The following is a 15599-nucleotide window of genomic DNA, read 5'->3' as shown; positions in this document are numbered from 1 at the left end:
GGGGGGCGACGATCCGGGGAAGGGGGGAGAAGGAGAGAGCTGGTCGGCGAGCGCGCGCGCGCACCCTGTGCAAACATCCCCGGGCTGGGCGGGAGAGGCGCCTGTGTCGCCCGGCTGAGCCGGACACTGCCCGGCACAAAAGTCTCCCCCTTCAATAAAGAATGCTGCTGGGAGGGAAGCGCGATTGGGGGCGGGGGTGGGGGTCGGGCTGGCTGGCTGAGGCCAGGGCCGGGAAGAAGCCCCTGCCTGCATCGTAGTCTTGGCGCCTGGGCGAGCGTTTGCATTGGCGGGTGCACGCTCCTGCCTCCTGTTTACTCCTCTGCCGCCCCGGCTGCATGCATTTGTTTTCCTCGAGCACTTCCAGGTAGGCTTTCGCGCCTGGGCTTTTGCTGTGTTGTGGGAAGGAGCCGGAGAGGCATGCCGGTGCGCGCTCTCTCTCTCTCTCCCCCTCCCTCGCTTCCCCTCTCCCCTCCTCCCTTGGGTCGGTCTCGGTTTGCACTCGGTCTCCGCCAACCTCCTGGCATGTGTGCTGTGCTTTGTTCAGCGCAGCGTTGCAGAGGGGTTTTCCCAAGCTCCTCCCTCTTTATTCATTCATATTTTTTTTTCTCCCTCCTCCCTTTGCAAACTGTGCTGTGCACAGAGCTGCCCGTCCTCATTGCGTCTCTCTCATTTCCATCTTTTGCTCTGACGCTGTCTTGTCAATGACAACAGCTCTCCCTGCCTTCTCCCTTCCCCTTGGTGAAATGGGGGGGGGGGAGAGAGGAGAAAGGAGCTCTCTGATCTTTGCATATTTGAAAGAACTGTTGGCCTGACGCCTGCTATGTGCTTCCTCAGAGGGGGAGGGGGAGGGAAATCTACTGGTGGCCAGCGGAAGTACTACTCTAAAAGTGTAAATATTATATAATGTTATTTCCCAACGCCCCTAATTTTGTTTTTATTTTTTAAAGCATTTAAGCCAGTTTTCACTGTCAGCTGCTGACTTCAGAGGCATCCAGTACATGGACTGAATCACCCTACCCCTCTGAGAGTGAAATCTTCTTGGTAGATATTTCAGACAAGGATAATAATCCCAGGGGGGTATCTGCCTTAGTCTGTTGCAGCAAAAGTAAACAGGAGTCTTGCGGCACTGTAAAGAATATCCCAACGTAACCTTTTGTTGACCACAATTTAGTTCCTCAGATGCACTGAGTGGATCTTCAGTATGCTGTTGTCTTATGCAAGAGGTATTTAAAAACAGCAGGGTAAAGGAGCCATAAAATGCAGGAAGTACAGGATGTAAATTAATATAACAAAAAGTACATTAGTTGTACTAAGATAATTTAAGTGTATCATATGAAGGGAGGCCTTGGTTTTGCTAATATGGTCTACACATTGAGATAAAAATCCAAGTTCCCATTTTCATGCTGGAGTCTCGCTTTGAAGTTCTGTGGTTGAAGGACAGTGAGTTTCAGGTTGGTAATAACATCCTGAGAGACTGAAAGATTCTCTTGCTGGTTTCTGAATATTGCAGTTTTTACTCTCAGACTTGCTTTCATTTATTCTTTCCTACATAAGGAGTAGAAGGGCACTGTTGACATGTGAAGGCATATATTAAATTTGGAGGATGAGCCCAAGTTGATGTCCTGTAAAGGTCTGGACGCCATTATTTGTCTTGTAAACAGAACATGTCACTTCTAAAATAAAATCCACAGCCAAAAGTGACAGTTCGTTAAAAAGTGATGTGCTTAAGAGAAATGTTTGCTAAATCTGTAGACTATAATGCCAGCATGGTGTAGCGGCTAAGAGCGGGAGACTCTAATCTGGAGAACTGAGTTTGAGTCCCCACTGCTCCATGTGAAGCTTGCTGGGTGATCTTGGGCCAGTCACAGTTCTCTCAGAACTCTCAGCCCCATCTGCTTCACAAGGTGCCTGTTGTGGGGAGAGGAACGGAAAGGCAATTGTAATGCCACTTTAAGACTCCTTAAGGTAGAGAAAACAGGGTATAAAAACCAACTCTTCTTCTATAATGCATATGTACAAATGTATTATGTAGTGGATAAGAGGTAGCAATTGAAGTTAGGACAGTATGTCCTTATTAAGGCACATGCCGGATGCCTGTAACTATTTAATTATTTTCTGAAAGTGTAATATTGTTCAGATTGATAAGGGTTCTTTGAAACACTCACAATTTCTCTTTAATGGCTCACCATGATGACCTATAAGCAAAGTCCCCTGAATTTCTTGGGCTGTATTGTTTAGAGCCCAAGACATGCAGATGAAAAAACACACACACTGGTTCTCCTGTGATCCACTGACAGGCTGTTGCTCACATCTGGGCACAGTTAGAGATGAGATGTAGTGAAGGCAGGACAGAGGTGTGTGCCTGCAGGCTCAAACAGGGTTAGGAGAACACAGCACAGAATCGCATACTGGGCTCGGTTAGATAAGTGGTTTGATTTTAATATGAAATTGCTCATTATTTCCACTGTAGTAAATATCTAGCTCATAGGACACTTGATTACACAACGTGTGGCCTCTCTCTAAGCTTCCCAGGTACATCTGGTTGACAGCTGGATCTGAGGGTCCTTTGGTTTGAGCTGGCAAAGGCAGTCCTTGTGTTCTTAGCATGAGTACTTGTAATTTGCTGCATCAAGTCTGGAATACAAAAGATCCGGTGAAAGCTAAAACAAAGTGCTTTCAGATTATAGTGAGAATGTGCTGTTGTCTGCCAATAGGTTCATTATATGTGGGCTGCAACATTAGGATCACTTTGGTTATTACTCAGAGAGTTGCTCACTCTGGATTTTTCTAAATAATTGATTTCAGTAAAGCTGGGCTAGTGTATTGCAAATTTGCAACCATGTGTGTTTCAGTTGTGGTCTGTTCCGGGGGGTGGGGGAGAGCTTGGTAATTTATAAAGGAACATGTTAAGCAGTAATTATAAAACCATGTCACTATTTCACTTGTAATCCTGACTTTGTTACTGATGGCTCTAGGAACAAATTGATCAATGGGATTTTACATTGCCACTTACTTTTTGTTGGAACTCAAGAGTACGGAGTTGCACATTTTCCATGCAAAAGATACCGCCAAACGTAGCTGGATAACATAGGTCCATCTAGTTCCAAATTGTGACATTCATAAATGACATGGCACTTCTATGTTTGTTACTTGTGGCCATATCTAATTCCCCCCCCCCCCCTCTTTTTCCTCCTCCAGTATGTGGATTAACTGACCCCACTGGGATGTTTATGGAGCTGCTTCTGGTCTGTTCTCCATTGCTGGAAAATTGTCTGACTGGATGAGAATGCCTCGAACAAAACAAATAAATCCTAGAAATCTGAGAGGTAAGAAAGAAGTTCTGTTGTAGGAGGGCCACCAAAGTTTTCCTTGCTAGGTATAGCAGTTTGAATTTAATCACTGAATGACGTTTGTACCATTTTTGAAATGGCACCGTTGTTGAGCTTAACTGTGTTGGTAGTGCCATCAGTTCCCTTGCAGTAACTGTTGGTAGTGCCATCAGTTCCCTTGCAGCATATAAATTGTTAGACATGAAGGAAGAGTACTGGAATGGGATCCAGAATTGTCCCGATACCTGTTGTTCTTTGAGACTAGCATGACAGCTATGCTTGTAGTCACTATTAAAAAATCCCACAGAACATTAGAGCTGTATTTAAGAGTGGGAATTCCTAGGCTATATTACATTTAGCAGTGTAATACAACCTCCCTCCCTCTTGAATGGCTCACCTCCAGAGCTTGCAAGAGGCCTTCTTTTCAATTGTATTTAATATGTAAGGATAGGGTGGTGGTGGAAATCTAGCGTGCATTCAGTGACTTTGCCTCCAAATGTATCTTTCTCTTTTAGCATGGCTGCTCTCTTTTTCTTTCCCTTCCCTTCGCCCCCCATAAAATTTCAGACTGCTTGTAAATGTGTCTCTTGGTTTAAAGAAATGTTTGTAGTTTGGTAAGCGGAGCTGCCGAAGAGGAGACCAGCAGGAAAACTGGCACATTCTGATCGTGCTTTTATCAGTTGTGGTGAACATGTTCTCTGATGGTGTTTTGGGTTTTAATTACCAGGTTATTTTTGTAACAGCTGTAGAGATGGCTTTTTGGAGAAAGTATATAAACATGGCACACAGTCCCTTGGAAATTGTTCTTTTTAAGGGGTTATGGTGTCGGATGGAATTTGTAAGTTTTGTTTAGGCAAGAGATTATTATAAGACTGAAATTGATGTGGGCTTAATGTTTACAGGATGCAAACTTTAATAAAGCTTTTCTTGAGGCACCCATGGCATTAGGAATAGCTTTCTGGTGTTTTCAAGACCTGACCAGTTTTCAGGGAAACTACAGTAAACGGAAGAAAAATCAAAGATGATATTCCAGATAACAGCAAAATATTGATTTTTGTAAGTCCGTAGTCAGCAATGGTGGAGGCATGTGTGTGTTTGGTTTTTGTTGCTGGCTTGCTATTTATTTATTTTAAAATATTTGTAGCCTGCCTTTTCTCTGAGATGTTCATTGTGGCCAACAAAAGAATACCCATTGCTAAGGTTAACAACAATAAATATACAAATTAAAAAGTCTTGATAATAGTAACATACCACTTAGTCCACCCTAAGAAAAACCAAAAGAACCCACTGTGTAGCGCACAGCAGTTCTTTACCCACAGCTGTCCCTTGGGGAGGGTGAATTGGGGCTACTGCCCAGACCATGCACTTCCCAAAGATTTATTTATTTATCATATGGCAGAGTTACACACAGGAAGCATATAATAATAAAAATATGTAACCAAGTTGATTCACTGGGTATGCAGACTGATTGGGCAATCCCCCTAAATCCTAATATCTAATTTTTTAATCCACTCAATCGCAGCTGGGGGGAGTTGAAAGAGCTCTGTCACATCTCCTTGGAAAGCACGATGCTCATATTCTTGTGACAGATGGAAAATAGTTTGGCAGGCTGCACCACAATCACATTCAGGTCCTGGTATTTTGCCCCATTTAAACAACAGGTCTGCACAGCTGCCAAAGCCTGTTCGTATTTTATTTGCTGTCTTTCATACTTTACACGGCAAATCAAATCCTGCGGGCCTCTTGTTGATGTTTATGGATATTGGGTGGAACTGATTGCATCCATGTTTGCAGCCATTAATTCCCTAGATCAAAATGTTGTGATTGCAGGATTTGTGCGGACCTTATTGCTAGGTGTCGGGATCTTAGTCTGGATAGGCCTGCATCAGCCATGTCTTTGTGGATAGGCAATTCTCTGTTTTCAGTGATCTTTCTATATTCACGAAAAAGAGCATCTTGTCTTTGGAGATGTGGGGGAGCAATGTGGCACAACGTGGGTAGTCGGAGTAGGCTTAATATATCTGATGATGGTTCTCATTGTTGTGTTGAATTTGATATCAAGTTTGTGGACATGAGGTTGTTGAGCCACACTGAAGCACCATATTCCGCAGTACTATACACCAACCCCAAAGCTGAGCATTAAATGTTGTAGTAGACACACCTCAAGTTCAAGTTGTACCACATAATTTTTGGAGGATGTGATTTTGCGTGCATATTTTCATTGCTACATTGGTAAGATGGCGTTTATAGCTCAAGGTCCTGTCCAGAATAATGCCAAGGTACTTATGTGTATGGTTGTGCGTAAGTTGGGAGCCGTCAAGGTAGACGTTCAGTTCACTGTTGGCAAGATTGTAATTGAGATGGAAACAGGAGCATTCTGTTTTTCCTGGACTTGGGGTAAGCTGCCATTTACGATAGTAATCGGCCAAAATGTCAAGGTCCCTAGTGAGTCTTTCCTCAGGCTTTTTAGTTGATTTGTGCCGTACTATAATTGCCATGTCACCGGCATAAGCAAACTTCCTGGATAATGTCTTGGGAGCATCAGAGATGTATAGATTGAAAAGAACTGGAGCGAGGACCAAACCCTGGGGTAGACCGTTATTCAGTTTCTTCTGCTTGCTGATTGACTGACCCATAATTACTTGGTAAGTTCTATCTCTCAGCATGTTATTTAGGAATTGAAATAATGTTCTGCAGGGGGAAACTTGTGAAAACTTGTACAGCAGACTGTCCTTTCAGACTGTGTCATAAGCGGCAGTCAGATCGATGAAAACACTTCTGATATCCTGGCTCAATGAAAGTTGTTAAGCTGAGAACCTGGTTTTCACAACTATGATGGGGTCTGAATCCTCCTTGCTCTGTAGGGACATGTTCATTAATTCTATCACCGATTCTGTTCAGGATTAGCCTCTCAAGTGTATAACAGGAGCTCAGAAGGGAAATAGGTCTGTAGCTTTCTGCCAGATATTTTGATTTTCCATGTTTCAGAATAACAACTATCTTTGCTTTCTTAATTCCCCTTGGAGTCTTCCTGTTCTCATGATGTCAGTGAGAAACTTTGTGAGCCACTTCTAAGTGCACGTGCCACTGTTGATCAGGATCTCATTATGAATGCAGTCAAAGCCTAGTGGTTTTCTGCTCTTGATGTCCTTCAGTGCCTTGGAAATCTCATCAGCACTGAAATCCCCTAACAGCTTGCAGTCTTCAGGGTAGGTGCGTTTCAAAATCTGGAGTTCATTTTTTTTATCCTGATTGTAAAATCCCAAGGAAACTACCAATCCTATGAGCATCAGTGCCTGTCATTCATGTTCTCAGCAGTGGCAGCTTGGGGTTGAACGTGAGCTCAGTGTAGTTTTATCCTCAAGCTGCTGCTGAAGTATTTACTGACCAGGTGATCAGTAGTGAAAACCTTATGGGACTATAGAGAGATGGGAGGATCCTGTCCTGGGTCCACCACTAAAGGGATGACCCTGTCTCTAGCCACCAGCCCTGAAAACAGTTCTCGAGACACCTACCAATAACTATCACTGAAAGCAAACTTTGAGTCTAATGGCATCTTTAAGACCAATAGAGTTTTATTCAAGGTACTAGGAAATAAGGCCCATAGCAGAAAGAGTAAGCAAGTACGAGAAAAGTAAGGCCGTATTGAGGTTCGTGGAGGCCCCACGCAGTGATCTGCCTGGGCGCCCAAGGCTGTCGCTCGCGTCATGTTGTCCCTCTGCATTGTCCCATGGCCCGGCCAGGCTCCATTCCTGCCGCCTCCCGTGTCAGCACTACCACCGCGTCGTCCCCCCCCCCAGCAGAAGCCACGTTGCCACCGCCCCCTCCTCTCCCCCGCCTCCCTTTCTTTCCCATGACCGGCACTTGCGTGAAGCTGCAGAGCTGGGTCCAGAGTAGGCAGCACGATGGGCGGCTGTCTGCTGTCCTCCACCTGGGCGGTTCCCACCCTGCTTCGACTGTGGCCACGTGGCTTTTCCGCAGTCCTCCTCCCCTGCCCCACCTCTCAGCCATCGTAAAAAGCACGAGGCGGTGCATGAGGTGGAGCCAGGTCGAGCGGCCGTCGCTGGGGAGGAGAGGTGAGCCGGCGGGATGGCATGAGGGAGGAATGCTGGATCCGTCCTCCATTCACGGATCCCCTCCCCAAGGGTCCCGTCTGCCCCTTCCATCGGCTCCGAGCTCACTGAGCGCAAGATGCCAGACGCTGCAGCCATTGGCACACCGTCTGAATGACAGGTCAGGGAGCCAAAGGCTGCGGGAGCGTGGGCAAGAGGGACACGAAAACTTATATATAAGGGAAGAGATAAGCTTTCATGTGCAAGCACGCTTCTTCAGATACAGTGTAACAGAATTTCCTCAACCATTACCTATAGGAGGGGGTGTTAGCTGTCAGGAAGGGTCAATTAGAATCAAGACGAAGACCAAAACAAAAGTGGAAAATACCAGTCTGTACATATAGGTAGAAGGTGAGCAGTAAATTAGCACACAGCATAATGATGATGTTTAACAGATTCAGGGATCAAACAAGAATAATAAGTTTAGTTTATATGGTTACCATTTGTTTGGGTTCAATTCTGGGGGGAAATAAATATGTCAAAATTGGAGATTGCTGTATCCTTAATTGTGGAATGCTGAGAGTAATTGATTGAGACCCTGTGATCCCTGTCCTTTCAAGCATGGAGTCAACCTTACAGCATCTTCTTTGACGTGGGGTGATTGGCTGTGCCGGTTTATCTCTCCTGTTCCCAGACCAGAGAAATACATTCCACTTTCTACTCTTCATTACATTACAATCTACTATTTTAATCCATTATTCCAAATAAGAGATAAAATAAAATGGCCCTTCTGGGGGATTGGGGAGAATGAGGTTAGCATATGTAGTGAGATAAGAAACCAATATTCCTGTTAAGTCCTGGGGATTCCATTGTTCTGAGTATTGTAATAACTTGCAACTCACCAATTTCACTTTCTAATCTATTCCTGAAGTTCCTTTGCAATAAAACAGCTACTTTGAGGTCACCCATTGAATGTCCTAGAAGGTTGAAGTTTTCTCCTACAGGTTTCGGAGTCTTGTGATTCTTGATGCCAGATTTGTGCCCATTCATCCTTTGGCATAGGGTTTGACCTGTTTGCTGTATGTAGAGAACTGAAGGGCATTGTTGGCATTTAATGGCATATACAAAGTTAGAAGAGGAGCATGTGAATAAGCCTGAGATGGTGTAATTGGTGCTGTTAGGTTCAGCGATTGTATGTGGCAGCAAAGTTGGCATCTGGGTTTATTGCAGGCTCCGGTAGGAGTGTCGGTATTCAAATTAGATGTTGTATTATTGCGGGTGAGGAGTTGTTTGAGATTGGGGGGGGGGCTGTCTGTGCACAAGGAAAGGTTTTCCTTCCAGTACTTGTGAAAGAGATCAATCTCCGACATATTTATTTCCTTCACTGTCCCCCCCCCCCCAGAATTAACATATAAACTAAGTTTATTAATCCTATTTGGTCCTTGCATCTGTTAAACATCTTCATTATGTTGTATGCTAATTTGCTGCTCATCATCTACCTATATATACGGGCTGGTAACTTCTATTTCAATGTATCTGAAAAAGTGTGCATGCACACAAAAAAGCTTATACCGAATAAAACTGTTGGTCTTAAAGGTGCCACTGGACTTGAATTTTGTTCTATTTTCGGGATAACTGATTTAAATATCTCAGTTTTAAAAAGCAAATTAGAGATTTTGTAAATTGTGTAAATATCCCACTACTCAAAACATTAACTTACCTTTGAATGTGATGGAAATATCTGCATGGGGCTCGTTAGAGCTCTCTGTGTAAGAACCTCTCTCTTAAATAACAATTTCGTATTGTCAGTTTTTCCACTGAGGACTGTGTTTCCACTTTAATTGGCAGTTTCTCCCCCCTTCAGAGGGAAAACACTAGACCAACTAAAGTAGAACAAATTTACCACTAATATCTCTGATCTGTCTTCAGATTTTCCATTTGTACTTAGTAGAATACTGCAGAATAATGTTAAGTGTCTAACAATGCAGTCCTAGGGGTATTTACTTTGAAGTAAATCTGGCTGGATGCAGTAAGACTTATTTCTTGTAACTGCATAGGATTACAGCCCAGTCCACTATTTGCTGACAGAAAAAGAAATAGAGTTGAATTTATACCCCACTCTTCACTTGGAGTCTCAGAGCGGTTTACAGTCCCTTTCCCTTCCTCTTCCCACAGCAGACACCCCGTGAGGTAGGTGGGGCTGAGAGAGCTTTGAGAGAAATGCTCTTGAGATAACAGCTCTGAGAGAACTGTGACTGACCCAAGGTCACCCAGCTTGGCTGCATGTGGAGGAGCAGGGAATCAAACTTGGCTCTCCCAGATTAGAATTTGCCACTCTTAACCACTACACGAAACGATTTATATTCTAAATCTTGCAGTATTTTTTGTTCTCTGTCTGGTTGAAAAATAACTGCTGAGCTAAGGATGTCCAACTTCAAATAGCTTCTGGTTCCTAAAAATGCAATGCTTGTGAAGCAGCAAAGCCTTTATATACTAGATACCTGTTGTCAGTTGTCCTTGCCTCCACCTTCCTTCCCTTCCCAACATTGTTTTAGCAAATTTTAGATTGTAAGCACTTTGGGGGCAGGGACCCTTCATCTTGTACATGCATATTGATGGTGCTGTAGAAATAAATAACTATCTGACATTTGATTACATGGGAAAATTCCACAAAATGTTAGTCCATGGTCATGTGTTCCATGAAATTATGTATGTATGTTCTCCAGGTTCTAGAATGGCTGGTATTTTGCATCTTCCAGGAAAAGCCGAATTGAAGTCTCTTTACTCCCACTCCTGCAGGAATCAAGGGTGTTTTCTGTCTTCATTTAGGAGGATTGTCTCTTTAGCCCCCTGCTTACCCACTAGGTAATATAACGGTGGCTACAGGGTTTTGTTTTTTTATGATTTGCTTTTTACGATACCGTGTGAGTTTGACTTGTTTTAATTTTTAAAATGTTTTGCAACGTGCTTGGGCTGTTCCTGGGGTTTGAGAATGGAAGACAAGAGAAACTCTCTTGAACTCTCTCTCTCTGGGTCTGTAGTTAGATTTGCCTGACTTTGTTCATTAATAATTTATTGCAGTTGTTTCAAACTTAAGTTCACTGTTGTGCAATCCTTTCTCCTTGACGCAATCCCATCAAATTAAGGACTGCCTCATCTGGGGAGGGCCCAGATTCACGGAGGCCAAGCGGTCCAGGGACAGAAGGAAGGGTTCCCCTGTGACATATTGGCAACAAAGGAAGGCAGGAGTGTTTTCTCTTACCTGGCTCCTACCAGGTAAGAAAGGGCATCTTGCATGATGTATTTGGCCTGCAGAACTTTGGGGCATTTGCCAGATCAGAACTAAAGGGATAGCCAGTTCGGTGTAGTGGTTAGGAGCATGGACTCTAATCTGGGAGAACCAGGTTTGATTCCCCTCTTCTCCACATGCAGCTGCTGGGTGACCTTGGGCAACCCACAGTTCTCTCAGAGCTGTTCTTTCAAGAGCAGTTCTCGAAAGGGGTCTTTAAGCCCCACCTACCTCATCGGGTGTCTATTGGGAGGGGAAGGGAAAGGAGATTGTAAACCGCACCGAGACTTCGAGTGAAGGGCAGGATATAAATCCAGTCTCTTCTTTCCCAAAGACCACTTTCGTGGCTCAGAGACGTAGCTGAGATCCTCTCGTTTTGCAGGAGTCTGAAGCAATGTTCCCTCTAAGCTGTGGAGTCTTGTGAGCAAAAATTTTACTTTGTGAGCGACTGGCATTAAAGTTGTGAGCGAGCGATTTGGCTACTGCATAAATCAGTTGGCTCCGGAGCCATCCTTCCTGAGCTAAGACAGAAATGTGTGAGCTGGAGGCTAAAACATTGTGAGCTAGCTCACATTAACTCAGCTTAGAGGGAACACTGGTCTGAAGTGTGTATAAGTCCCTCTCACATATTTTTTTGGTGCAGTCCTAAACAGAGTTATGCCCTTCTAAGTTTATTTCAGTAAACTTAGAAGGGCGTAACTCTGTTTAGGATTGCACTGTTTGCATCTTAGGTGGTAACATCGCAAGGGACAGGGGGCTCTGAGTCAAATAAGAGGGTGCCCCCTTCTCTGTTACCTTACTGGGGTGTGCGATTGCCTGGATGGGAAAGCTCTTCTTCCAGCTCAACCCTCCCTTTCTGCAGGGAAGCCTGCGGGGGCTTGAGAAATCCTCTGGAGTATCACAAGTGGCACCAATTGCCAGAGAAACTGGCAAAAATATATTAACAGCCATAATGGGAAATGTTAGTACTGTGGAGAAGATGTGCTTGCCTCTACCATATGTGGTGGAAATGTCTAAGGCATCGGCTTTTGGAGAAACGATTTCAAATGATTTATCTAGGCGCTTTGGCTGTAACATTTCATGCTCTGTGGAATTACTGCTCTTGAATTATCCTAAGAGATACTGTACTATATTCTGCCTGATTAGTTTTTTGCTTGCCATTGGGAGAAGTCTTGAACTCCTGGGAAAAATGAATGGTTGGGAAAGCGGCTTTTGTACGATTCGACTGACTTTTCCTCTAAGATCTAAAAATTTAGAGAATGCATTTGAATACAAATGATCTAGTGTATTGAACACTGTAATGGAAATCAGAATTGGCTATTTGTAGAGAGATATACATGTTTTTAAAGGTTATGGCTTTTTTGTACGCGTAATTGGTATGCTATCTCTAGATATTTTGGCATATAAATAAATTAAAAAATCCTTGGGAAGGTGGAGGACCCTTGTTTGCACATTAGTTGTTGATGCTTGAACAGGTTTTGACCAATAAATGGAGTGGTGGCCAGTTCGGTGTAGTGGTTAGGAGCATGGACCCTAATCTGGGAGAACCGGGTTTGATTCCCCACTCCTCCACTTGCAGGTGCTGGATGACCTTGGGCAAGCCATAGTTCTGTCAGAGCTGTCCTTGAAAGGGCAGTCCTTGAAAGAGCTCTTTCAGCCCCACCTACCTCACAGGGTGTCTGTTGTGGGGAGGGGAAGGGAAAGGAGTTTGTAAGCTGCTCTGAGACTCCGAGTGAAGGGCAGGGTATAAATCCTCTTCTTCTTCTTCTTTTAGGGGTGACTAGCAATGTTCCCTAGAGATGTGAAGGCCCGGAAAAAAACCGGAAAAATTCGGGGGGGGAAACGTTTTTTTCCCGTTTTTTTCCCTGAAGCTTTTTTGGTTTTTTCCCCGAAAAGTTGGAAAAATTGAAAAAAGAAAAGAAAACAATTGATTATGGAACGTTTTATTTTAACATGATTAATAAAATATTTTAAGACAAGGTGTTCAAATATTTTCCAAATCATTTCTAAAATAAATATATAATGGTATCAGATTGATCTAATTTCTGTGCACTGAGGACAAGCAAGTCCTAGGTTACAAACTGAACTCTCCAATGCAAGAACAAGATACATTTCTTCCTTTAGGAGGTGCTATTGTCAGAAGAAAATACAAAGGTTTCAGTTTTGTTTTTGCATGTGGGTGGGTATTCTGTTTGTAATAATTGTTTGGATACACTATATTTTTGCTAGTTGTGATAATTTCATGCCAAGTAAAAATGTCCATAGTCATATTTTATGTTCCTAAAGTAACAGAATGACTTTCAATCTAGAAAAGACAAAAGAAATGCTAATGTAGCATTTTTTTCAATTTCCCCAAAAATTTCCGTTTTTTTCCTGAAAAAACTGGAAAAAACCCGGGTTTTTTCCCGAGCTTCAAAATTTCCAGAAATTTTACATCTCTATGTGAGCTGGAGGCTAACAAACTGTGAGCTCGCTCACACTAACTCAGCTTAGAGGGAACACTGGTGACTAGTTAAAAAACCAATGACCTTTTACAAATTTATTATTATTATTCTGGTCAACACCAGAGCAAAAGGAAGCCCTTCAGTAGGAGAGGGGAGACAGACATGGTCTTTAGTAGGCCTAAGAATATAAGGACTTTTAAAACCTTGAATCCAGTGGCACCTTTAAGATCAACAAAGTTTTATTCAAGGTATAAGCTTTCATGAGCACGCACACTTCTTCAGATCTGAAGAAGTGTGCGTGCTCATGAAAGCTTATACCTTGAATAAAACTTCGTTTTTCTTTGTTGGTCTTAAAGGTACCACTGGTCATGAAAACGTATATCTTGAATAAAACTTTGTTGGTCTTAAAGGTTTCAAAAGTTCGTGTCCAGTGGCACGTTGTAAGACGAACAAAATTTTATTCAAGGTATAAACTTCCATGTGCGTGCACACGAGAGCTTATAGCTCGAATAAAACTTTGCCAGTCTTAAAAGTGCCACTGGACCCAGGCTTTGTTCTGCTGCTTCGGATCAACATGGCTACCCATCTGGATCTATTTAAAAACCTTCTTATTCTAATCGGAAAACCAGCAGAGCTCCTCTGACAATCCAGTTCCAATGGAAGTGTGTTTCAGTGTCGGAGCGAACATACTGCGGAACATCTTGATGCAGCCCCATCTGTGTTTGCAATGGATCAGGTCTAGGAGGCCGTATTGCAAAATCTGTGCCTGGAGGAAAATATTTAGCCCCATTAAGTTCAATATTTTTCTTTCCAGTATTGATATATGCATACTGTTCATGGAGCCCTTTCAGGCTAGATCTTAGGACCTAGCAGCACATGTGGGTGAGCCAGAAAGAGGAGGGGTAGCCAGGAGAGAATCAGATATCTGTTTTGCCCATCTGGGGAATAACACTACCCCCAGTAGGGAGGACAGAACTTAGAGGCAAGGTGAGAACCTTCAGTTCACAATATGTTTATGAAATGGTTCTCAAGGGGGTAGGTGTGGACCTTGGATATTATTGTAACACAGTTCTCTTGAAAAGTGCTCCAAGTCTTACCTGTGATGTAATGAGTACAGCAGTCTGATAAAATAGTTCAGTGTCGCCCTCCCCATTCCACCGGTTTGGGACGGTGAGTAGTAGCTGCTTGTCTGTAGTCAGTCGATGAGTATGTTGTTTTCTGTTGCCCCAGAAGGTAGGACCAGAACCAACAGGTTGAAATTAAATCAGAACAGTTCTCGGCGAAACATTAGGAAGAACTTCCTGACAGAGTGGATCCTCAGAGGAACAGACTTCCTCGGGAGGTGGTGGGCTCCCCTTCCGTGGAGGTTTTTAAACAGGCTAGTTGGCCGTCCAACAGCAATTCTGATTCTGTGAAATTAGGCAGATCATGAGAGGGAGGACAGGAAGGGTTGCATCAGTGCTTTGTTCTTGTGGCCCTTTCTTACATGCTTTGGGAAATGCTGATTGCCACTTTGGGGTCAGGAAGCAATTTTTCTCCAGTCCAGTTTGGCTGGAGATCCTGGAGGGTTGTTGTTTTTTTGTCATCTTCTGGGCATGGAACAGCGGTCACTTGGGGTGTGGGGGGTATTTGTGAATTTACTGCATTGTGCAGGTGATTGGACTAGATGACCCTGGAGGTCCCTTCCAACTCTATGATTCTATGTGGCTGACATTAGACTTCAGCAATCCTATGCATGTGTATTTGGAAGCAAGTTCCATTGAGTTCAGTAGAGCTTACACTCAAGGATGCATAACACATGCAGCCTTTAAACTGAGTATTTCAATTTATTGCATACTTTTAACCATTATCCTGTATCAGTTCCTGTAGCCGTGATGAAGGTCTAGATATTTTATACAAAGCCTTGAAGGTTCCTCCTCACACTGAATTGTCGGTGATTTATGCTATTTCTTTTGTTCTGTAAGTTTTCACCTTCCTGGTGGGCTTTCCCCCCCTGCAAAGTCTGAAAGTTAGAAGAATATGAGAATAACTCAAATATGAATAGGAGAATAAAAGTGTCAATGGAAATTGCTGGGTTCACTGAAGCTTTCTAGATAGAAATATAAATTTTTTGAATGCAAATGCTCAGTATTTTCAAATGATAAAATTAGGCTTCTGCCAGAAGTGATAGGTCAGAATAGTTGTGTTTATAACTCTCTTGCTCCTCGGTTCACTTGGTACGTTTCATGCTACAATATGTGTAGTTCCTAATTAGCAAAGTGTGTTGCTTACAGAAAGTCTTGCGCCCGAAGTAATAGTTTGGACCACCTCATAGGTTGTTGTTTTGTGTGGAATTTTCAAATAGAAGTGTGTATGGGTATGGAAAAGTTATATTTATTAGATAATATCTCTACATTACATATAACTTTTCTTGCATATAATTCTATTTTCCAGAATTTTTGTCATGAAACTAGGCGTACTGCTAGACTTTCAGAAACACAGGGGA

General features: G+C 43.2%; 1 protein-coding gene across 1 annotated transcript in view; it reads left to right on the top strand.

Moving 5' to 3' along the window:
• The first annotated feature begins 3258 nt into the window (after positions 1-3258).
• HIVEP1 (human immunodeficiency virus type I enhancer binding protein 1) overlaps positions 3259-15599 on the top strand; it is a 136188-nt gene continuing 123847 nt past the window's right edge. Inside the window, 1 exon segment of the mRNA XM_015413986.1 lies at positions 3259-3326. Coding sequence (XP_015269472.1) covers positions 3281-3326 — 46 coding nt within the window. The 5' untranslated portion in view covers positions 3259-3280.

Source organism: Gekko japonicus, unplaced genomic scaffold (genome assembly GCF_001447785.1).
Source record: "Gekko japonicus isolate JY-2015 unplaced genomic scaffold, Gekko_japonicus_V1.1 scaffold2143, whole genome shotgun sequence".
Lineage (NCBI taxonomy): Eukaryota > Metazoa > Chordata > Lepidosauria > Squamata > Gekkonidae > Gekko > Gekko japonicus.
The sequence above is the reverse complement of the archived record's forward strand: the minus strand, read 5'-3'. Positions and strand labels throughout refer to the sequence as shown.